Source organism: Mesocricetus auratus, unplaced genomic scaffold (genome assembly GCF_017639785.1).
Source record: "Mesocricetus auratus isolate SY011 unplaced genomic scaffold, BCM_Maur_2.0 Super-Scaffold_6723, whole genome shotgun sequence".
NCBI lineage: Eukaryota > Metazoa > Chordata > Mammalia > Rodentia > Cricetidae > Mesocricetus > Mesocricetus auratus.
In genome coordinates, this window is record NW_024429183.1 from 9,354,034 (window position 1) to 9,379,426 (window position 25,393).

General features: G+C 45.1%; 1 protein-coding gene across 2 annotated transcripts in view; it reads right to left on the reverse strand.

Moving 5' to 3' along the window:
• The window catches only part of Wwox (WW domain containing oxidoreductase), a 907,540-nt gene extending 883,445 nt beyond the window's left edge, over window positions 1-24,095 (reverse strand). Inside the window, exons 1-4 of one of the 2 annotated variants that reach the window (XM_005073062.4) lie at window positions 23,744-24,071; window positions 18,809-18,873; window positions 17,920-17,977; window positions 14,761-14,939 (exon numbers count right to left, since the gene is read on the reverse strand). In XM_005073062.4, the coding sequence (XP_005073119.1) occupies window positions 14,761-14,939; window positions 17,920-17,977; window positions 18,809-18,873; window positions 23,744-23,850 (409 nt within the window). In that variant the 5' untranslated portion in view covers window positions 23,851-24,071. Of the gene's footprint in view, window positions 1-14,760; window positions 14,940-17,919; window positions 17,978-18,808; window positions 18,874-23,743 lie in introns of both variants that reach the window. The other variant, XM_040736459.1, reaches the window with a different exon arrangement.
• Window positions 24,096-25,393: the final 1,298 nt, after the last annotated feature.

Sequence of the window (25,393 nt, forward strand, 5' to 3'; positions counted from 1 at the left end):
CTATTGACTATAAATTTGGAAAGCTGAATTTCTAATGTGCCAACTCTGTACTGCTTTGTTCCCTTGCAAACTCAAGCTCAGCTCTGCAAATGCAGCCCCTGCCCTTGTAGGCTGAGCTTCTCTATAGCAAGGCTCCTTTGTGTGCCATGCAACCAGGGGTCTCCAGCAGTGGGATCTGTCTGTATCTAAATCCATCTGCATTTGCTCTGTGGGAGAGTCTTGGAAATCATTTCGCTCCCAAGTACTTCCCTCTGGACAGTTTAAAAAGAACCCAGAGTTTTAAAGGAGTATCTTTTGAAATGATGACCACGTCTAAACTCTTCACTCCACACAAGATCACTAAAATATGAAGTCCATAGGTCACTCCCTGAAGATTGAGTGTGCCATCCTGATCTAGTTTACTTTTCTATTTTATATAATAGGTCATAAAGTTTGCTTGGAATGTGTGGATCCAAATACTATCCAGAACCATGACCGCTATCCCCGTAGCCCTGACAGAATGCACAAGCATGAGCTGCAGCTACTAACCTCTCCCTCCTGCTTCAAAGACTGCTCTACAGTGACTGCAGCACCAGAAGAACTACAAACGGAGCAGCACAAAGAACTGTGGCAATTTTAAAACCTCCCGGAGCAGACTGTCAGATTCACAGGCAGCACGAGCAGAGCTTGGCTCCACCATCAGGCCTGAAGAGTTCAGAGCTACGGTGAGGTCCTACCACAGAGCAAAGCCTGGGAGCTCATGCAATGAAACGGGGAAGAGCAGTAAAGGACATCTGGCAGCAAAAGCAAGCGAGCGAGGAGGCCACCCAAATCAGCTCCTGCTCGTTCTCAGCACACACTAAGTGGAGAGCCACTGCTCGGGTCAGAAGCAGGAGCAGCCAGCTTCAGGTGACCTTTAAAAAAAACAGAATATGCCTGCAAGCTTATTACCAAAAAGCAAGCAATGGGACCATGATGGATAGAAATTACAGAGTAAGCAATTACACTGGATCACGGATCATACATTGTTCAAGTTTGGGGTGACTTTGTACTCACCCTGTACCTATCATAGATTTTGCACTCCTCTGTAAACACTTGGAGGGCATATATGTGGGTCAAAGCTTAAGAAAACTCAGACATTAGCTCTATGATTTAAAAGGTACCAGCTGCTGGCAAATGTTCTCGTCAATGGAAAGAATCTATTTAGCGATTTTGTTGTAGTTGTCTCAAGGATGAACGGGGAAGAGGCCTCTGTGTCTGTGTCTTTAAATGCAAACAGAAAAATGCAGGAAGTCAGAAATGACCCAGAGGCTACATATACATATATACTCAGAAATGACAAACACTATCAAGCAAGTCTACTTAAATGCTCTGGAGCAGCACAAAGATCCAGTTGCTCACATTCTGAGTTGTTTGCACCTCCCTAAGTGCAGAGGCTAAGGCAGGTTCCACACTGACGACTAAGCAACTAGTACCCAGTAGTTGGTAAGTGTGTATTGAATGCATGAAAGAGTAAAAAGAGGCTCTGAGGCTGCGGGTGAACTATCCTCTCCCCTCACAATTAGGCAGGTCACATGACCATGGGCACCAGCTAGAGAAGCAGAGCCTGCAGGGGGCAACAATGTTCAGTGCACCAAAGGGTTTAGTCACCAAAGGGTTTAGTCTAAAGCTGTGGTTAAAAAATGCTACAGACTGGGTGCCTGGAGAGCAAACAGCTTTCTTACATAGCTCACTGATCTGAGAAGCCCAAGGTCAGGGTGCTGACTTAGCAAGGCTTTGGGAAGGAGCCCTCATCCTGGTTCACAGAGCTACCTTCTCATACCACCCACCATATCTTTGCTGGACAGAAAGAAGGCTAGCTAGCTCTCTGCCCAGACCTGTAAATGCACTAATTCTATTCGCACTCCACATCCATCTCCAGATTTAACTACATCCAGGAAGTACCACCTCTACTCAGGGGCACTCAGGGGACTAGGGTTTTAACACATGAATTTAGAAGACACTGTATTTGGTCCAAAACACTGAATCTGACTTCTAAACTCCTCAGAACTTTAGATTCCTTTTAAGTAAAATATCCTGATTTTAACATGTTGGTAAGAAAATAGAAAGTTGGATGGATAGATAGATAGATAGATAGATAGATAGATAGATAGATAGATAGATAGAATTAAAATTGTTCATTAGTTTTTATCTGTCCTAAATGCTAAATGGAGGCTCTGCTCCTAGCCGAACACTCCTGCACTTGACTTGAACCCAGTGAGACCGAAACAACTTCTAACCTCTAGAGCTACCGCAGAGAAACTTGGTTTGTTTTAAGTCAGTAGGTACACAATACTCTTTCATGACAGTGACAGGAAATGAATGCTAACTAAACGGGGAAGGACCACATGACAGACACTGTGTGCATGTGTACCATCCAGTTAGTCTCAGAGTGCCTGGTGATGACGCATAAACACAACTGGCTCCATCCCTGGTCAAGATTAAAATACAAAGGAAGCACAAAACACAGGGGACACTGGCCAGGCAGCAATTACACTTGGTGAAAAAGGAGCCTCGTGCACACACACAATCAGCTCTGCAAGGGGAAAAGACGGTGCTTCTTGCCAAAAATCTGACTTGGCTTCCAACTGAGGCGTCTCTTGGAATGGATTTGCTGCAGCACTCTGCGCTGTGTCAGCTACTCAGTCTGGTAACTGTGCATGGACTCAGAACGGAAACTTCTTCACTAGTAGATCAAGCTGTGATGGCATGGGCTTGGTTTGGTTTGGTTTGAATGCACTGATGATCTCTCGACTGAGACAAGCTTCCGAAACCCAGCTGCCGAACTGAGAGAGCACAGCTGCCTTACTCTGCAACACGGCCACACAGAAGAGCACAGCACAGTTGCAAGACAAGATCCTGTGCAATACAAAAGTATAGGCAGCTCACCCTTACAGATGTTGGTGGCTAACAGTGAGGTCCCTCCTTTTGCTTGTTGTTTTCTTCCTTTTCCCCATTTTTATGTTTGTGTGTAATGTGGTGTGCTTGTATACATATGGGTACATGTGTGAATGTATATGCATGTATGTGTGGAGAGCCAAGGCTGCTGTCAGGTAACATCTTCCATCACTCCACCACCTTCCTCATTGAGGCAGGCCTCTTAGTCAAACTCAGAGCTCACTGATATACCTAGTCTCACCTGCTTAGGCTGAAACAGCTGGTGGGCTGCCAATCCCACTGGCATTTACTATGGGTTCTGGGGATTTGAACTATGGTCCTCATGTTTGTAAAATGATCTTTTAACCACAAAGCCCTGTCCTCAGCTCCTTGGGGGTCCCTCCATTTGAGAGATTATTTTCCTTCTTCGGCTTCTATGACCACTGAGAGAAGCTTCCAGAATCAAGCAAGATAAGCCTTGCAACTGTTTCTATGTCCTATCAGAACAAAGCAACCAGTTCACATAAGACTTCCACATCTCAGGTTAGAGAGATGGCTCAACAGTTAAGAGCACTGGCTGCTATTCCAGAGGTTCTGAGTTCAATTCCCAGCAACCACATGGTGGCTCACACCATCTGTAATGAGCTCTGGTGCCCTCTTCTGGTCTGCAGGGATACATGCAGACAAAACACTGTATAAATAGATAATTAAAAAAATATTTCTGCATCTCCCTCAGAACTTGCTCAATGCTATAGAACCTAAAGGCTACCAGCAAGAAACCATGCAGCCCAAGAACTGGTAGTATTTTCACTTAGGAAACCTCAACACTACTCCTCTATGGAATTCCGGCCTCAATGAGGAATCCCTTCTTACTGCATCAAGTTTTGCCTTCTGAGCCTCTGGATATCATTGTAGTCTGTCGACTCTACACGGGACAACACCTGGTTAAGACTTTCTAGACATGGCCACTAAACCTGCTGCACAGCAGAGTGCAGTTCCTCAGCATCTGGCTCCCTTCCTGAACACTGAAGCTGATGCCTGAACCAGCCTCCCAGCACACCCTAATGAAAAAATATCAAGAGCACCCAGAATATTCCATCTACTAAGGAATTAGATTATTCCCTTCCTCTTCCAACCTTTAGGGCTCTTTCCTACAGCTGTGAGGTTATTTTTTCCACAACCTTTTCATAAAGGACTCTTCAGTGTCGCACTTCCACCCATTATTTGATCCATGTAAAACAGCGACAGAGTCAGGCATGGTGGCACATGCCTGTGATTATGTATTCAAAGTCAGCCTGGGCTATATGACCCCAGCCTTAAAGGGAAAATGTGGGGTCACTGAGATGGTTCAGGTAAGAGTGCTTGCTTGCCACCATGCCTGACGATAGAGCTGGATCCATGGAGCCCATGTAGTGGAAAGAGAGAACTAACTCTTACAAATTGTCCTCTGACCAAACACATACATGCATGTACACACACACACACACACACACACACACACACACACACACACACAAATGTAACTTTGGAATGTTTTAAGACACACAAGTTATATTCTCTATATTTCACAAAGGAAGAGCCTTAGACTTAAAATACCAAAGTGGCCTGCCTTAGGTCACTCAACAAGCTAGCTGCTGTCCCACAATGGAGTTTTCTTCCTACTAAGTCCCCAGAACCTCCAGCTAAGGTGCTGAAACTTTCTGGGTGCTGATTAAATTACACTCCAACATTGACTCGCTTTTGAGTATTCCAGGAAAGAAGAATAGCAAATCTGGATATTTAGACTTAATAAAGCAGGCGACCCCGCAAACCATTAGTCAGTCACAAGAGCAAGTGTCAGACTCAGAAACAGTTGTGATCTATCTGATTCATACAAGGTCTGAAGGTTCCAGTCCCTCCAGTCCTCCCCCCCACACACCCACTATGGTGTTCTTTTCGTTCTCTGACTACAGCGACATCAATCCAGCCTCCTTTTCTTTCATTTGATTCTTTTGTTTTTCATTGATAGACAATGGTACTATCTACCTTCAAACCAAAAGGGGGTAAAACTTTTCAGACTAAAGACCAGTCACCTAGGACCAATGCATACTACTGTAACAGCCTTAGGAGAACCTCAGAAGCAGAAAGCTTGGAAACACTGAATTAATGTGAGGACTCACTCCAGCCCCCAGCATCCACTACAGAAATAGCTCTAGGCTAAGTGTCTGCAAGGGGCCCATATCTCCATCATGAGCAACTACACACAAACATGGAACTATCTGTGTGGCTCACAAGCTGGAGGAAGTCACCTGGCCTGAGTTACTCAGGTAGGAAGCGGTGAGCAGTTTGAAAACTAGGTCATGCCTGCTTCCAGAGTCAGAACTCCTCGTCTGCCCCTCTCCAGACTGAAACCTGCCACCAATCAAGCCCGCCCTGCCTGTCAGCAGAGCTATTTTCAGCAATGGTAAAATTTCACTACACGGGAGCCAGGCTCATCGTGGAGCAAATACACAGGAAAGCTCCAGTGTGGTGTTATTAGCTTTAACAGATCTGAGGGAAAACTGCAAACCCCAAACCACCCCTTCCCTGACTATTGCCTCTCAAGCCCCATTGTGAGCCTGCCAATGTGAGCCTGAGTTTTCCGGGTGCTCCTCTTCCACTCGGTGCCAGGATATGAGCTGTAGCTGGTGTGCCAGGCAAGGCACCTTGCCTAGAGGACTTCATGGAAGCAAGCTGGGAAGTCAGGCCGGCTTCTCTGTGAATTGCCTCTTGATCACGGGATTGAATATGTACTTAGAGTAACAGACACTTGGAGATAAATTAACTTCTAAGAGAAAGGGACATTTTGAAAATTAAATTATACTGCATGGAACGAGCAATCAATCAGCAATCAATATGTATCTGATAGCCATGCATACAAAATGAAAAGGCAATTCATAAAAGAATAAGTACAAATGGCCAGACATGAAGAACTGCTCCATCTTAGGTATAATCAGAGGCGTGAGAATTTAATTGATTTTTTCAAATACTCCTTCCCAAGGTTGGCAGGGACACAGGGCAACAACTGGCATTCAGATTGGTACAACAGTCTAGGGTACAGGGTCACAAATCAAGATATTAAGTTAGTGGGGAATCTGTCGAGTCAGCAATTCTCTTTCCACAGAATAAGGCTGTAGAATGTCACAGATGGGTACAAACATTTAATTACAAAATGTCTGCCTCCATTCCATGGCTATTAAAAAGCTGGAATCTACCCAAATGTGCCACCCTGGGGAAATAGTTGGAGCCATATAATGGAATAGTATGCAACCATTTAAGAGGTGGAATATTTAATGGCAAGGGAAGATATAATCTACAGCTCAGTAGAAAGATCACAAGAGAAAAGCCAGTGCCTGGGATCACGAATGCTAAATACCACCAGTATGCTTCCAGCTGGTAAGGAGCTTATGGCGTTTTTTTGTTTTGTTTTGTTTATCTCTATTTTCTAAATTTCCCACAGGGAATACATTTTTAAATCACTTCAAAGAGAAGACAGAGAAAGCTAATTCCATGTAACAACTGGCTTGATGAATGCTAGCTCGTAGCCCGCAGAACGCAGTGCCCACACCTGGCTCATACTATCCCACCAAAAAGGATCCCAAGCAAGGACTCATACCCTCATCCATGAACCACCTAGGGTTTAGAAATTGCATCTGCCATAGTCCACCCTACGGACCCCCCTCGGCCCTCAGGTCGCTGATCCTGGTTCAGAGTGAATGAGCTTCACAGGGTATGTGCAGTTACTTCTCAGCAAGGAAGGTGACAGGTACAGTGTGCAGGGCCCAGGGAGGAGCTCGAGGTATTCAGCACCTGTCCAAGGACCTCACCTCTGTACCATTCTGATACAGCTGCAAGCACTAGATGAGAATGTCCAAAGTCCTTCTATCTGAAGGGCCTATCTGGAGAATATTATAGTGATGCATAAACGAGATATTTAAGTGCAGTTTAAAGGTAGGAATGAGAATCATGGTTTCTTTACAACCACACAAGAACTCTACCTAACTAATGTATCTAAGAGAACTGTTCAAACAGAAAGCCTAGCTCCACTCACCTTGCTAATCAGCCTCACAGTGAAGGTGATGGCCCACTTCCGTCTCCACTCTCCACCCCCGCCCCCACCACACACACACACACACACACACACACACACATACACACACACACACACACACACTCCCTCCCGCCCGCCCTCCCTCCCTCCCTCCCTCCCTCCCTCCCTCCCTCCCTCCCTCCCTCTCTCTCTCTCTCTCTCTCTCTCTCTCTCTCTCTCTCCCCTATAGACACACACCAGTCTAGATCTCCCGAGACTCTGGAAGGAAACTTTAACTTGCCTCCAAGGACTGTCTGAACAAAGTATATAAAAGTATCCAACAAGAAAGAGAAGTAAGACAGTCTGACAAGCACACACCAAGGGATCTGAAACTACAATGCAGCCCATGCTGCCCGGCTCAGCACTTGCTCTGTATCCCAGAGTTAGGTTTGGCAAATCACTATGGGGGGGCTTCATTTATTAAATCAAGGGAAATGATTTAAGCAGGGGGGGACCTCCAACCACTGGACTGTACTTCCTGATAAACCTATAAGTGCCTTCACATCAAGATATCCTTGAAGAGGCCCTTGTGCCCCAATTGCAATTTTATAAAAGGATGAGAACCCATATGGGAACAGTGTACATGGCTGGAAAGGCACAGGACAGGGCTGTCTCCCACCACACAGTGACAGCCAGGGTTCACACCTGTCAGTGGCACTTTTATTATCAACTCTGTAATAATTCCCAACAGCCATCTAGTTTTAACAATTTATTTCTTAAATAGTGAGCACACTATTTAATCTGTGCATGAGCGAGCTGAATGTCTCCACTCGGGTAAAATAGCCTGCGCAGGTACGTGTGCACAGCCACAGCGTTTTTTCGGGCCTGCACATTTTCAAAAGAGAGGGAAAAGTCGCTGAGAAGGAACACAATACACGCAACAGAGTATAACAGAGTATATTCATCCTGTCTCCATTTACAGCCTGAAAACAAACAGCGTATAAAGCCAAGCCTAAGTTCCTTTCTTCTGGGCCACATTTCTTTTGACAGCTGAGAGAAGCAACACATAAGCTGCTCAAACTTTAATGGTAGTACGAAAAGCCCTCAAGACTGCAGAGCACTGGCTGCCTGCTTCCCAGTCTGACTTACAGGGCCTCTTATTTAAGAAACAAATACTAAATGCAAAAGGTCACATTTTCTTCTAGTACCAGAATGCATTGTTCATAAACAATCTAATTAAAATACATTATATCACATGAGATAAGGTTGCTGGGCAAAAAATAAATAAATAAATAAATAAGGTCACTGAGGCATTGTAAATGAACCTTAAACACGAGCATTAATATTTAAATATTACAATCCCCACTTAGAAAAAGAAATCAGATAATTGATAGGCCAGCACACTCAAACCGATAATGCCAAGAAACACTGTCCTTGTGTAATTTGGCGGAACAAGCTGCTCCCTGAATACAATGGACCTTTTTGTCAAATGGACCTCTTCTTCTTTGGCATTTTATACAAACAAAACAAAAACACAAAGCCAAGAAAGAGAAACGCGACACTGGTCCCAGTCTTCAGCCGGGCTCTATCACAGAGACGGACAGGACATGTCCTAAAAGATATGGGAAAAGGCACTATTTAACAAAAGCGAAAGCTAGGCAGGCCAGCCAGGGAAGAAAACTACAGAAGACTCAATTATGTCAAAGGACAACAGTGCCCTCTAGTGGGAAATAGAATAAACTAGATGATCATGGCTGCTTTCAGGTTAATTACAGAAAACAGTAATACTTGTGTTACAAATGCATACTGTGCCACTCCATTAGAAGGCAGGAAGGAATAGAATCAGTTTAATTGGATTTTATGTAAGACCATTTCCAAGTTTGCATGTGATACACCACCACAGCACCTTAATAATGTAGAAATCAGATTTGAAAACATTTTCTTTAAATTAGGAATTTGAGCCACTTTGTCACTGAAGCATAGCTAACATGAACTTCATTTATTGAACTGACATTAAAAAAGTAAAAACCCAAACCTACTTGAAAATATGAAATTAACTGAGGCCTCAGAGGACAAATTCTTCTGAGCTGACCAGCGGGGTCCATATGAACACACACACATAATTATAAACTGGCCAGAGGGTCCATGTGGACACACATATCTGATTATAAACTATCTCATTCTATGAATACATTCTATGCATCTTCTGAGCTTCTTACACAGGGTCAGCAGACTGCACCATGGTGATCACTACAGCATCTTTCACTGGCCTCGTATTTGGGTATTAAGCTCCCTAAGTACTCTGATATCCAAGAATATTCACATGTGACATAGCCGTTTGACTCATGAAGTATTAATTTTTAATTTTGTATAATGCCAGTCAAGAACCTTTCCAATATTGTCAAAACTCTCAGGTTTCCAGGCAGGTGTGGAGAAGGCTGAAGCAGGAGAATTGCCCTGAACTGGAGAACAGTCTAGGCTACGTAATGAGACGCTTGTCTCAAAGAAAATCATCTTCCAAGAGTTTCTCAGGAGGAAATAATTCCAAATCACTTTAGCTTAAGAGAACTGGTGTAGCAGATATATTTAATTAATTCCCCAGGGGTCACTTCGATGATTTAGGGTCTTCCCTCTGCTTAACGAGCACCGGATTCCCAAAAGGAAGATGTTACCATCAGCTCATATCTCATCAACTGAAAAGGAAAGCAATGGGGAACTTCAGGACCACAAACACAAGACTGTGAGCTTTAATCAAGGCAGGAACTAAAGGGCAAGTCCAGGCAGCCCCAGCCTGGACTCTGAGACCCTGCAGTTCTTAGGAGAGAGGGATGTGCTGGGCTCTGACCCTGCAGTTCTTAGGAGAGAGGGATGTGCTGGGCTCTGACCCTGCAGTTCTTAGGAGAGAGGGATGTGCTGGGCTCTGACCCTGCAGTTCTTAGGAGAGAGCGATGTGCTGGGCAGTCCCGAAGGAGAACAGCTGAGAACAGACAGTATTTTCTCCAGGCAGGGATGCATCACAGCGGCGCTTTACAGGATAAGAGTGTGGCACTGACTTCATGTCAGAGCATCAGCACATGATTGAGGGACAAGATCCTCTAAACCAATACATAACACACTACACTATAAGAACACTGGGGGCTTTCGCCAAGAAAGCCTGACGCTCTTACTTTGCTTTAAAGAGAACAAATTGAGGGGTGACTGACAGCTTGAGTGTGCACCTCTTTTATCCCCAAAATCGTGAATACATGTGTGTGAATTTCTACAATAAGCCCTGGGGTGGTGATTACAATGGCATATATACCAGTAGATAGCTAAAGCATCAGTCCTAAAATACATACACACATATTATATACACACACATACATATTATATATATATACACACACATCATGCATACATACACACACTATATATATGCACATATTATACACATACACACATCATATATACACTCATACACACACTATATATGTATGTGTATACATATATAAATATATATAAACACAGACACATATTACACACACAAACACACACTAATATGGCTGGCTTATGTTTTTTTCTAAGGGGAAAGCTAGTTTTGTTTTTGTTAATGGCTCCTCTGGCTCAAAAATCAAAGCCAGGCCAGGCTATTTCAGAGGGAAAACATGAATGATGCAGACTGACATTATAAAGATCCAGAAGGCAAAAGACACTTTTTACTCTGATTAAGCTCAGAATTCCTATTGGCTTAAGACTGAACGAAAAGAGTTCTGTCATTAGTACCCTGAACACTGGATTGGAAATGTCTAATGTGCTCCTACCTGCTAACAGGTGTCTAACCAAGTCTGACAAAAGCCTGACTGTTCCTCCGTAAACAGAATGGCAACGCATCAATCCATTTGAAGCATCAATCATATGGAGCTCAAACGCTGCTCTGACAAAGCTGCTGCCCCATGCAAGGGACATGTGACTGCTCTCAGAGCCAGCCAGTGCTGAATGACTGCAAGTCAGTCCACAGGTTCAAGGCGAGCAGTTTCCACACAGCTCTGTGCACACACAGCCAAATCTGCTCGCATACAGGTTTAGTTTAGGAAAATGCCCAGGAAAGTGGGAGACTCCCTAGCCTAAAACATGCCCTTTCCTGAGACTCCCCAGGACTTAGATGCTATCATGTCCGTGTTGAAGCTGTTTCCTTCTTTTTCTACAGAATCAAAGCCAGCCAGCGGCTAAGTCCAAAGAGCCACAAGCTCCTGCCCCTCCTGCCCAGCTGTGCTGCACACATGGCAGTGAGCTCCTCCCTCGTCTACTGGTGAGCAGGCTCCGGCTCTTGATCTGCTAGCAGCAGCTCTGGATGAAGGGATGGCTCCCCCTGGAGCCTGAGATGCTGATCTCCACTGAGGTCCACAAGCTACAGCTTTCAATCTAAAAGTCTTCAGGTTCAGAAAGCTGGTTAAACAAAGGTCAAGAGGAGAAGAGCGTTAGTTCCTGAGGAGAAAACATTGTAACTTGCAGCTCACTAAGAACACTAGTGGGGAGGGCAGATAATGGTGAGACAACCCTTCCAGCTACTCATGATATGCTGGCCACACTTCCCGCAGCCTGGAATATTCCAGCTTCAGCTAAACTGTGGCTGATAAGAATGTGAGGCAATGCTGCTTTGTGTTCAGTTAGACCACCCAGCGTGGGAAGAGCAAATGCTTTGAGTGAAGGCCCCACAGTAAATACTTTAGGCTTTGGGGCCCATGTAATCCCTGCTGTAGTTACTCAACTTCTGATGATACCCTAAATGTGCATGGCTGTGTCCCAATATAAAACACCTACAAAATCGGTCAGATTACACCCAGGGGCTGCAGGTGATTCACATCCAATTTAGATGTTGATCCAGTCAACAGAGGTAAAACTGGCTAACAGCTGTAAAGGAAAGGGCTGGGAGCTGGGTGTGGTGGACACAAGTGTAATCCTGGCATGTGACGAAGGATCAGGAGCTGGAGGCCAGGCTGGCCTCTATAGCAAGCTCAAGGCAAGCACACATGGTAAGACACTGTCTCCAAAAGTAATTTTTTCATGCTCCCATTATACTTCTACATTGGCTCTGAATTGTCCTACATTGCAGAACCATACTGGCCTTTTCACCCTTCATAAAACTGAGAATTTCTTCAGTTGCATTAGTAATATCAATATTGGCATTCAAAAGCTAGCTCTGCATTGCTTGCGGCCAGTGTGAGAAAGTCAGTGGCAGGATGATCTGCTCAGCGTTCACATCAAAGGGGGTAAGGAGAGCACTGTCAGTTGGTCAAGAGAACTCAGTCCTCCCCCCACCTGGTGGAAAAGGTGCTGCTGTAACAGCACTCATGAGCAGACAAGGGGTCCTTCATCATGGGGGGCCCATGCTCTGAATCAATCCACTCAGCTTCACAGGCTAAAGACTCAACTACTGACACACAGACAAGTGTCTCCCTGCTGTGGCCCAAAGAAAGGGAGGCTGATGACCCTGGCAAAGATTTCACAGAGGGTGACATCTCTTGGGAGCAGATGCCAACTCCACTTTGCACTCAACAGGCAAAAACAAAGCAGTGATAGCAATTTATAAATTGGCAGTTGCACCACTGGGAGAAGGAAGCCTGTTATCTAGAAGCCACAGACTACCTGTGCAAGAACACTTTCCAAGACTTCCTCAAAGGACATAAAAGCAGCTCTTTCATGACAAAAAGGCACATGCCTATCAACCTCCAGCTTCTTTAAGTTTGATACGCCTTTTGAAGAGGGAGAGGGATTTGTACAGATTTGATTGACTGGAATTTGCAACATATTATTCCAAAAATTAGGAGTCAAAATTTTCAGCATTAGCACAGATTTACGCTTGGTGGAGTAGAAAGGGAGAAGTGACAAGCAATGTTAAAGTCAATCCCTGAGGGAAAGCAGGGACTGGGAACACTACTGGCTTCCTTCCTCCCAAAACTCTGCACAATCCATCTTGCCCTAACCCTAGGACTAGCCACACCAGTGAGACCATGCAGTGTCCACAAAGTAAACTGGGCACAGGAAGGAAGGGACAGAGGGAAGCGGAAACAGTGAAGAGGCCTCACTTCCGCCCTGGCTCCCAGGGTTTTGGGAGCCTCTGGCTCCACATGTTTCTTCCCACGCTTCAGAATCGCCTTGTCTCAGCCAATCAGAGTCCAAGATGACAATGCCAAACACCTGGTCCCGCCAATCTTTGAGAGGACAACATTCATATTTAAAGGTCTACTGGCTAACATCAGAACAAGCAGCCTGACAGGAACCAGTCACATATCCTCGGGGCTGGAAGGATGGCTCCCTGCTTAAGGGTTGCTCATGTAGAGAAGCCAGACTAAGTCTCATCATCAACAGGGCGGCTCACAACCATCTACAACTCCAGATCCAGGATATCCAATAAGCTCCTCAGGACTCCGAATATGGTGTGCATACATGCATGCAGTCAGAATACACATAAAACAAAATAAGTTTTGAACAAATAAATAAGAAAACTGTCCAACTAAAAGACCAAGGGAGTGGGATCTTTTCATTAAATTCCTAGTGAGCTGAGTGGTAAATAAGCAAAGGGATTTTTCTTAATTCCTTACTCTACAGTACCCTGGGTCCACACTCAGAACCGGAACACGGTCAGCACACTGTGTCTTGGATTTTGAGGACCAGTCATTATTACTGGCAGTGCAGCTCTACTGACAGCATGACAGTATTCCAGACTTTAACCCAAGGCAGAGACTGAAAGGGCTGGACTGAATGTATTCTGAGTTCAGAGGAGGTTTGGGAGGTGATTTTAAGGAAAATCCTTCCCAATTTTTTTTAGAAAAAAGTCTCCTTTGTCCCTTTACCTTAGAGGGAGTATGGTCAAGATACTTACTGACCATATGTTGGATGGCAATCTCAAGCTCTGAGAGCCTATCACACTGCACAGAGGCTGATCTGCTATGGTACCTCACCTCCCATGGTTACTGGAAAATGACACTGAGAACTTCAAAATCAGGAAAGACATAGAGGAGACTAGAAAAAAGCTCATGAGAGAAGTCATGAGGGGACAATGTGATAGACAGACAGATGGACAGAAAGAAACCCGACAGAGGACAGTTGGATGCAATCCTATTCTTCAATCTGCAGATGCATATCCTATCTCAAAGCAATTCAGTTGCTAACGTCAGGTATCAATGGACCAAAACAAAATAAAACACCATCCCTCAGGACGGCACAAGTGCGCCTGCCTCATTGCTACCACTGCACCAGTTCAGGAAGCCACCGACCCCACCATGGCCACTGTGGTTAAACAGCAGCAATTAGGAGGGTTGCTGCAGAGGTGAAAAAAAGGACAAATTCTCCAGTTTTATGAAGAAATAAGATATGGTTACCAAAAGAAAATGATAGGCTCAGTGACCAGTGGAAACCTGCAGTACCCTTGGATCCAAAGTCACAATCTACTGTTGTCCAGTATCCTATTACCAATCAATTTTGGTTTGAATAACCCAGGTAATTGGAATACATCCATGCACCACACAGACCGGGTCAAAAACTCTTAGCCAGAGCCTGTTGTCTCCAGCCCTTGAATACCAAAATAGCCACAGCCTTTTGCTGACTTCTCAGCTTTGAGTAACTTCAAGGTCAGGCCCCACACAGCCTCCCACTGTCACACTGGGTTTGAAAGAGGCTGCAATTTTAATGAAACAACAGCTGATAAGCTATGAGACCATCTTTAAACTGGAGATTCACTACCAAAGTTTCATTACAGTTATATTTAAGTGGAATTCACTGTGGCACTCACAAAAAAATAAAGAGTAAAAAAAGATGACAGTAAGCTATGGGCCTACCTATTCCTGAATTCGCTCCAGTAACCAGGACCACTCTTCCTGTGAAGTCCCGACCCTGCAGGATCTCCATGGCAGTGGTGCTACCGTCGTACCTCTGTCTGGTAGTTGGCTTTGTTGGATTATCATCCACAGTAAATGCCAATCTTGGGTCCAAGTAGGTAGTTCTTTTATTTATGTGGCTGCAAAGAAGAAGAAGGGCAGTGAACTCTATACAGCAAGGAACAGCATCTCCAAATGCAAGATACTCTAATACTTCAGGCATACACCATAGTTCATGCACCAAAAGGCTTACTGTCAAACATGGAGAGATCCAGAACCATTTGATCTATCTTCTCATCTCCAGAAGGACCATACTCCTTCCTGCCTGGGAACACAGCCATGAAGCCTCTCAGAACTACTTGAAGGTACAAGGACACAATTGGCCCCTTGGCTCTCATAGAAGCTTCCTGAGAAGGCTCTAGATTTCTACTGAATTCATGTTCATCTAAATTTGTCTGCAAGATCTGCCAATCACTCTCATCAATACATGTCCATGTAACTTCAATGGCCTGTGCAAGGGCTTAAAAACTCTGTTATACAAGGAGAATGTGGAAATGATGGAAGTCTTAATAACTACAAAGCAAACCAAATAGCAAAGTTTCAATGCTGTGCATTTTAAGACCATGGCCATGCCACCTATAAGCACTCTACTTCTGATTTGGAATTGATCTAGAACTTACAGAAACAACATTAACATATACTGGCACATACAGATTATTAAATTATTCCTTTTAATACCATTTTTTCATTTTAAATGTATTCTTGGGCTGTCAAGACAGCTCAGCAGGAAAAGGTGCCTGCTACCTAGCCTGATGGTTGAGCTCAATCCCTGAAACCTATGTGATAAAGGAAACAATCAACTCCTGCAAGTTGTCCTAATGGCCATGTGTGGGTCATGATGTGCATGTACACACACACTCTAAATATACAAAATGTAATACGAAAATTATGTGTATTCCTAAGATCTGAGATAAAGACCTTGAAATGCCATACACATGTTTAAAACTATATTAAGAGCCTTCCTGATATACATAAAATACTATGATTTCAAATGTATGTGTCTGAGCTTCATGGCATAGGCTTGTAATCGCAGCTAACAGGAGGACTGCAATTTCGAGGCCAGCCTGAGCAACCTGTCTGACCATGCTGACAGTAGGCAGTGCTGGCTATGCTGCCTGCCATCTCTGCTCCTCAGTGATTCCACCTTGGTAGCCTGCAACCGGCGATGGTGATAGCATTTGCACATAGACACAAACCTACATTTCTTTTCCCTAAAGAGCTGGTTGTTGAGCATATCCCAGCACACCCTGCAGCGGGCTAGAGAATAACCATTCAGGAAAGCCTTGTCTTAGCTTACTTCTAAATCCTGTGTTCATTCTTCATTAGATCAGCAGCTGGCTGATGTGGCTGTAGCTTGTTTCTGTAGTTTTACTGGGGCACAGCAATGGGCATCATTTTTTGTTCAAAACAGGAACCATGTAGTGCCATATGCTAAAACATGATACCTGACCCATTAAAGACAAATTTAGCTGACCCTTCTCTATAGTAGGCCAGTCAAACCAGCATGTTTCAGAATTCCCTGGAGGGCATATAGGCTGCCAGGCAGCACCACCACCACCACACCCTAAGTTGATTTTCAGATAGTAAGGGGTCTGAGTATATCTAATAAGTTCCCAAGAGCTGCCAAGGATGCTGATTGGAAAATCCCACTTTGGAACCACTGCTCTAGGCCAGTAAAGAGGAAAGCACACCAGAGAATAGCTTTACAGAAATGTGTGTGTGCACAGGAACATACACAGGAGGAGTCTGGCTACAGGGAACCTAAGAGTTTCTACAGCCATGCTCTCCAAGAAATATGTAGAAAAGGATATTTGTAACATAAAACTAAAGAAATGATATCTCTATTTTGATAAGGGAAAAGATTTTTATAAGTCAAGGGAGAGCAAATTCTTTATAATCTAATTGTAGCAAAGAATATCCACCCACCCACCCACCTGTCAGAGAGGCTGCCCTGCTGACACTGCCAAAGATTGCTCAAGACTCTCCAAAGGGAGCCCTGGCCTACCTGCTCCCAGGGCAGGAGACACGCCAGGAGGGAGTTCACTAGGTCTGCTGACAAACCATTTACTATAACTTGCTACAGGGATTGTAACGGGAGGCCAAAACAAACTGTTACTATAGTTATAAAAATTTGGAAAGTGGAGTTCCAGAGATGGCACAGCACTTGTTGCCCAATTGTGAGGACTGGAGCTTGGAACTCAGCACCCTTCCAACAAGTCAGGAATCTGTGTTTCCACAACTGTAACCCCAGCTCCAAAGGTTACAGACACAGCAGGACTGCTGAGGCTTTCTGGCTTCCACATGAGCCAAGAAAACTCAAGGTCCAGGTTCAGGGAGAGATTCTGCCTCAAAGGAATTTGTAAAATGATAGTAGAGGGATCTGATGCCCTTATACAGTCACATAGACACATTAAAATCCTTTGTAAAGTTTATAGGAAGCCTCAAAGACAAGCAGCTTAAAAGAAACAAAGAAGAAAAGAAAGGCAGGCAAGCAGGAAGGAAGGAACGAATGAAGAAAAGAAGGATGGAAGGAAGGAAGGGACGAAGGGAGAGAGGGAAGTAATGACGGAGGGATGGAGGGAGGGAGGGAGGGATTGAAGGAACAAAGGAGAGAAGAAAGGAAGGGAGAGGTAAGTAGGTAGGCAGATAGTATTTCCATCAAATACATTGAAAGCATAAGAAAATTTTCATAAAATTCCAAAAATGCAATGCTATCAAATTCCTTGAAAAGTTAATATTTTGTTTAACCTTAAAGGAGTGATAATAGAAACCACAGCTGTTATATCAGGGGTATGCATAGGGAATACCACACCACAATCCATGTGGCCGACTCAAGTGTGAAGGGTGGGTCTGGTCTAACCCCAAAACCTTAGTGTACAAAAGAGGGTAGAAAACCACAGACTGGAAGGAAAAAAAAATCACAAAGCTAGTGAAGATGGTTACTCCTGCTGACAAAACAGGTATATATGACTTTATATGTTCCTGCAGTCAATGTAGGAAATTATAATTGAAAATTCCTCTTAAAAGACAACCCGACCATGTTTCTACATAGACACTTACTCAACAAAAAACACTTGTCCGTTCTCATCAGTTTCTTGCTCCCATCCATATGGCAAATCTGAAACACAAGAAAGATTGACAGCGATACGTGTAGTGGAATAAGCCAAGCCAAACCCCAAGGTCAGGAAGAAGTGTCATCCTTCTTATTCCCTGTCCCCTAGACCCTTTGGACACAAGATTCAAGGGCAGCAGCTACAAAAGGCATGGCATCCCATCTGGAGCCCACATTTCTGCCTCTGACTTAACCACTCTTAAATGTTCAATCAGCTTCTCTTTCGACTGCAAGCCTCAGCAGATTCTCCGATGAGCATGAATTCCTGAAGCCCACAATCAAGTCTGCAAGTTCACCAGACACTGACCAGTGGAATGCTGACTTGTACCATGTTATAGAGCCAGCCCATCATTTTCATGTACCACCTCACCTGTCGAATTAGACCCTAATGACATTGAGGTCAAGGAGCTTCAATGCCTTTTGTTTTTACTCAACACTTCTATTCCATGGATTGTACACTTGTTTGGAAGCACCTAGAAGTCATAGCTATCTCTGTAGGTTTCCATAAAATACTGACATTTGCCTCCACAGCCTACACCAAGAGCAATTACCCATATGGTGTAACTTCAGAGAAACCCAAGTAGTCAAAGGCCCCAAATGTTTCCATAATCTTTTGTTTAAGGCTATCAGGCATACCCCCTCACCTCCATCTCAAGATTTTATCTCCCCTTCTACCACATCCCATTAGACTCTCAGACGGAGAGACTTGTTCCTTGCTCATCACCCACCGGACAGCCTTCCCAGAATGGCAGGGTCAACTGCTACCTCGCCCCTGGGACATCTTCCCTGGCTGATCAATGTTTCAGACTTAGGGCTCTGTGCTTCTGACATACACACCTCCTGCCACTCGCTTTCTTTTGCCGGTTTTCGGATGTTCCCACTGGGTCTTTTCCTCGGTGTGGCTGTAACAGAGACCCACAACAGAATAAGTTAACATGGCTACCTAGTAATCACTGTATTAGATTGAGTCTCTCCCACACAGAGCTGGAGTAATAAGAACAGGCACAGAGAGAAGTACTCAGTGCAGACATTTTCCAGGCCACATCAGGTCAGGGGCCCCAGGTTGCAGGCTGGAATCAATGCTGCAGGAATTTTGCAGGCCAGGTGGGGAGAGCAAGGAGGGCCTGGGTCCCAGCTATGAGTCAACTTCATAAAGCTCTTTGAATCACAAGGTCCTAGAAAGACATTTTGCATTTCTATTCCCTTTATTTAAGGATTGCTGACTAACTTCAGTGTCTGGTTTATAATGTTCACATTTAACTATTAAATGTAGCTCAAATACAGTGTTAATATTAATCTTCTTAAAAATCTCTATTTTCCTTTTTCTTTTTGCTTTGTTGGTTTTTTGGGGTTTTTGTTTGTTTGTTTTTGCTGTTGTTGTCTTGTTTAGTTTTGTTGTTGTTTTTTGTTTTTTGGAGACAAGGTTTTGTGCAGCCTGAGCTGGCCTGAACTTACTATGTAGCCATGGATGACACTAAACATTTAATTCTACTGTCTCTACTTCCTAAGTACTAAAATTACAGAAGTGACTTTAAAATGTACATTCTGGGCTGGACAAATGGCTCAAGAATATGAGTGCATGCCATGCAATCCTGACACAAATTTGCTGCCTGGATCCAATGGTGGACATAGAGAATGAGCTCCTGAGTTGTACCCTTACCTCCACCAGCACGCCGTGGCATGCATACACCCTTATACACACACACACACACACACACACACACACACACAGAGTTCTAAATGCAGATTCTGAATCTAGGTGTAACTTCATTGTCTCATTAATCACTACGTCCCTTTGCTTATTTACCAAAAGGACATTAAGAGCGGACATGTAAGACAGCAGCAGCACAGATCATCTGACTATGACAAGATGACCATGGCTCTATGAACATTAGATCTGACAAGACAGTCCCTATGCACCACTAGCCCACTCACTCCACCTCTTAGCCATCACTTCCTGTCATCTGCAGAATGGGGCTGCTATGAGGACACTTCAAATGGTTAATTGTTATAATAAGATGGTAAGCTTTAATACGTTCTACTGGTAAACTGTCATGTGCTGTCCAAGCTCACTGAAAACGGACTCTTGTATCAAGGAGGCTTCCCTTACCCCAGGCTCTAGCAATGTTTATTCCAAGTGTCCTCCAAAAGCCCCCAAGAGACTGATGGGCTCCCTAGTTTGTGACAGAAAGAAAGGAAACAGTAGACAGCTAAGGGTATTTAAAAAAACACCATGTCCTTGAACAAGGCCGGATGATTCCTAAGTGCCTTCCCTCAGCTACCATTTACCCCACAATATAAAAATGCCTGTGGAACGGGGAAGCTTGCCCATAGAGAGCAGGCACTGGGAAATGGAAATGCCAGCATGACCTCTACACAGAGCTCCAGATGTCTGCTGATGTTGTACACATCTGACTTAAAGTTGTGACTTTACTTCTCTCTTGGTCAGTCTCCTCCAGTCTGTTTCTGATGGGCCCTGTGAGTACTCCACCAGATAGAATTTTGCTGTCTGTGGCTTCTATCTGCTACCTGATGTTTGTTCTTTTACATTTGTTCCATTCACATTTAATAAACTCATTTAAAACTGAAAGTCTAGCTACAATAGATCATTCTCATATAGAGCATGGATCAAAAGCTAGAAACACCTATCACCACTGGCAAGGATCCTATCAAGGAAACAGAGGAACACTGAAAAGGGCATTCAAAGGTTAAGTTTCCTTTCCTTAAATCCACTCTCAACAAAAGAGCAACTGTATTACTTTATTATCAACTGACAAGATGCCTATTTGAGATGCCAAGAACCAAAAACAGTGTTAAGTATAGGTGGTTGGGACAGCACAGACTAGTAAGGTCTCTAAGAGAGAGAGGGACTCTGCACACAGGGGTCTAGGTAGGAGCAGCAAATGCTGGATCACTGCTATACCTGTACCCCTCACCTCCTGCTCATGCAACCCACTTACTTCTCCATAGCCACTCATTCCTTCTAAGGACACAAACTCAGTATCACTCCCCGGCTCCCAGGTCCTCAGTGAATTACAGAGAGCCTCTGCAAACTGATTCCTTCCTCAACAGTCTCAGGCTTTACAACCTTGCACCGCAGAGGCCTGCCTAGGGTTCCTCCTCCTGTCCCCTCCACCTGCCTGACTTCCTGCCACCTGACCCACCTACCTGTGCTCTGAGACACAGGCCAAGTGACACTTCTCCTAGGCAGCCTTCCTCACCCACTCACCCACATCTCATGCTGGACAGACAAAATGCACTGGAACTATCTAATTACAAGTCATCTGCCTGATCTTACAGAGCTCCTCACTCAGCTGGACATCACCAGTGCCCACCAAGGGACCTGGCTCTTCAGGGTTCTATACACTTGAACTCACCAGTTTTTTCTTTTTCTGCTTCTTCCTACCTGGGCACTAGGGGCAGCAGTGATTTGTACCCTTCAGTAGCTGAAAATCTCATGGGGCGTTTACAACCTATCAATGGAGAGACTCCAGGGCACAAGCTAAGCCCTAGTTTGATAGCAAGGCAGGAACCAGGTAGGGTGGTGCAAACATGTGATTCCGTATCTGGAAGGTGGAGGCAGGAGGCAACAGGATCAGGAATTTAGTGTCATTCCTGGCTACATGAAGAATTCTAGGCAAGTGTGAGCTACACAACACTGCTGGACTAGCAAAACTGTAGCACTGTGTCACTAAACTCAGAAGACAGGATTTCTGTGCATTTAAAGCCAGTATGGTCTACATATTTTTAAAATTAATTATTTAAAACTAAAAATGCAAATTACAGGTGTCATTACATTCATTTGTTTCCTGGCACTCATGTGAACAGACTGATTCTCCTAGATTTTAAAAACATAAAGCTAGGTGTGTTCATGTACACTTGTTGACCTCAGGAAGTGGAAACAGGAGAATCAGGAGCACATATCAAGTTAAGGCCAGCCTGGACTACATGAGACCCTGTTTAAAAAGTGTTTTACAAGCACATAAGAAAGTAGAGGGGGAAGTATTTGAGAAGAGGAAGAAAATTGGGGGGGAGTAACAGGACACTGAACGCTATGAAAGTATACAGTATACACATGATAAAGGACATCATAAAACTCGGGGACTAGGAGGTAGGCAGTCTCCTGGGTAGGCTGACAGACAGGAAGAGGGGCCTAGGTAGCAAAGGTGTGGACTTCCAAAGGCCAGCTTCTTCCTCACCATCCTCACATGAGACAAAAACCTGACATCTTAAAACAAAGGCCTTGTGTGCTTTCTCCTCCTGCCAGCAGGCCCCTGCTCAGCAAGTTCAAGTCCAAATCAGGGCATGTTACCCAACAGTTGTGGGTCAATCAACCACCTTATCTTTCTTCTGACTGACCAACTCTTAGGTTAGGGAAGAAAAACATTTCAAAGACAAGAAAGTAAAAGAGAGAGAAAGGGAGAAAGGGAGGGAGGGGAGAGAGAGAGAGAGAGAGAGAGAGAGAGAGAGAGAGAGAGAGAGAGAGAGAGAGAGAGAGAACCCTCAAAAAGAAGCTGTACTTATTTTGTGACTTCCAGAATCCCCCCCTCCCAGGTCTGTTTTGCAGAGGATCAGTTTCTCTATGTGTGTCTGCTGTGTGAAAGTGTGCCCCCCCCCGCTTCCACCCCCCACAGATGCCTTTCAATGGTTGGTTCTGCCCGCTGCTGTTTGAGGTATTGGAGATTTCTCCATTGCCCCCTGCTGTGTTGGGGAGATTTTTCCTGCTTTTTAATTCTTTAGCTAGCAGAGAAGATGAACCCAATCAAGACTCCTAACTGTATCAAAACCCATCATTTTGTACATCAAACACATATTTGTTAAAAAATGAGCAGATTCCCCCAACTATAGAGTCAGCTGCAGTGGGTTCTCTATAGAAACTCAGCGTCTGCACATGAGACCTTACCCAGATGCGAGGGGTGGAGGATCCGGGTCACCCAGGCCTATATGCACAGTGAGACCCTGTAAAGCCAGGTGGATCTGTGAAAGTTCGCGGCCAGCCTGGTCTGTTAAGCTAGCTGCAGGCCAGCCAGGTTTACAGCGAGAGTCCCTGAGTTTAGTGGCACAGTGCTACAGTTTTGCTAGTCCAGCAGTGTTTTGTAGCTCACACTTGCCTAGAATTCTTCATGTAGCCAGGGATGGCACTAAATTCCTGATCCTGTTGCCTCCTGCCTCCACCTTCCAGACACAGAATTACACAGGTAATTCCAACATCAGGCCTAAGCAACTCTTGCCACAGATACAGTCCAACCAATGCTGGCTCGGCGGGTGACCTACAACCCACCAGCCTCTCTCCACTGAGTGGCTCACTCTTGTGTCAACTCATTTTGCTGATGGGGAAAACAGACTAGCAGTCAAGGCTTTCAGTGGCCCAAGGTCACGATTGGTAATGGAGAAAGGTTCTGCTGCGGTTTCCAAATCTTCCCTGGGAAACCACTGCGACCCATCCAGGACCTCTGTTTAAAAAATACAGACTGCTGGGTCTCCAACGCAGGTCCCCTTGGCGGGAACCGGGCATTGAAGTTTGCTCTATTTCCTCCTCAGGAGAGTTAAGACCCATGAGCCATCAACGCACAGTGCAGTGCCACCGAGTGAGCAGCAGGGGGCGTGCTGCAGGCGACCAGGTGACCTGGTCTAGACCCTGAGCCAGTAAGGACGGGGAACCTGGGACAGGTGGCTGGCAATCTGGATGCGCGTGCCCGCCGGGCTGGACGGCACAGGGTCCAGGCCTCGTAGGACACGGGCCCCGCGAGCGCCCCGCTCCAGGCCGCTTACTTGGCGTAGTACACCCAGCCGTCCTTGGTGGTTCTCTCCTCCCAGCCCGGAGGCAGCTCATCCTCACTGTCCGTGTCGTCCAGGCCCGCGTAGCGGAGAGCTGCCATGGTGGAGATAAAAGTAGTCACCCGGTCACCTCAGCAACTCACTCTCCCTTCAACCGCGCCGCGCGCGTCAAGGGGACCGGCCCGCTCGCGCCTGCGCGCTGCTCGCCCAGCCGATCCGCAGCTGCGATCCAGTTTCCTGTTTTGGCGGCGACTGGCGGGAAAGGGGGCGGAGCCTGAGGAGAGAGGCGGTGAGAGCGCAGAAGAGACCAAAAGTGCCCTGCGGCTGGAAGGAAAGACAGGAACGGCTCCGAAACTGGAATAAGCTTCTTCACCCTCCTGGAAGGGGCGTGCTCACCCAGTCACGGTGCCGGACTCCGCCCGTTGCTGGGCGACCCGAAATCACTTCCTCATTGTTTTACCCAATCTTGAGTGAGTCTCAGCCATAGGGTATCCTGGGAAATGTAGTCCGGGCTCAGCAGGGCTATAAAGTACAGCCAAAAGGTTCTGATGAAGTTCTCCTGGGCTCCAGGTTCTTCGCTTGCAGGCGTGTATGCTCTACCAACATTGCGACTCGATATTGGGACCTCGTCATACACAAAATTTGTGCTGGAGAACCGCTCAAATTCCAAAAAGGAAAAGAAAAATCTCACAATGTTTGAAGTTTACGATTTTTGTACTGGGCAGTATTTAGTATTATCCTGGGCCACATGTTGCCATGAGCCTCAGGATGGACACACCTGTGAGAGTAAATGTCCCGACTTGATGCTATCAGGGTTTTTCCATTCACAAGCTTCATTGTGCTTGTAAACACGACATTTAAACAAAAAACTATACTGTACAGAACTTAAAAAGACAAGGTCTAGGCAGATACAGTGGCTCAAGCCTATAATCCCAAAATTTGGGAGGCTAAAACAGACGGATTTCGCAAGTCTGAGGCCAGCCTAGGCTATAAAGTGAGGCAATGTCTCCAGAGATACAAAAGGTACAGATTCTCAATCCTCTAGATCTTCCACTTGAGAGAATGGTTTTCCAACCATGATGTGGTTCTCCCGTTCATAGGCACCACCTAATTACAAATGCACCATTTAAGCTCTTAAAGAACATAACAGGAACCTTGTCTATAAGTCCACAACCCAAAGCTTGGCGTTGCTGAAGGACGTTTGCAAAACATGCCCTGCTGATAACTTGTTTCCCAACCCTGAGTGACAGAGAAAATGTCTGGCCCAGAGCTGAGAAAAATACATGTCTCTATCAAAAGACTGCATATTTTATGGTTGAGTTAGGGATATTCGTAGGCATTTTGATCAGATCGGGATGAGACTGGTATTCTGGCACTGGGGAGTCACAGAATACTGAGGGTTTTTTTTTGTCTTGTTTTGTTTTGGTTTTTGGTTTTTTGGTTTTTACGAGAAACCCTGTCTCGTATTGTTTTGTAGGCTGTCAATCCAGCCTGGTCTCGAACTCAGAGATCCGCCTGCCTCTGCCTCCCGAGTACTGGGATTAAAGGCATGTGCCACCACCGCCCGGCCAGAATACTGAGTTTTACACAGCTCAGATGGAAAGATATCCTGGAGCTCTGGAGCCAAGGACTACCATAAGTTGC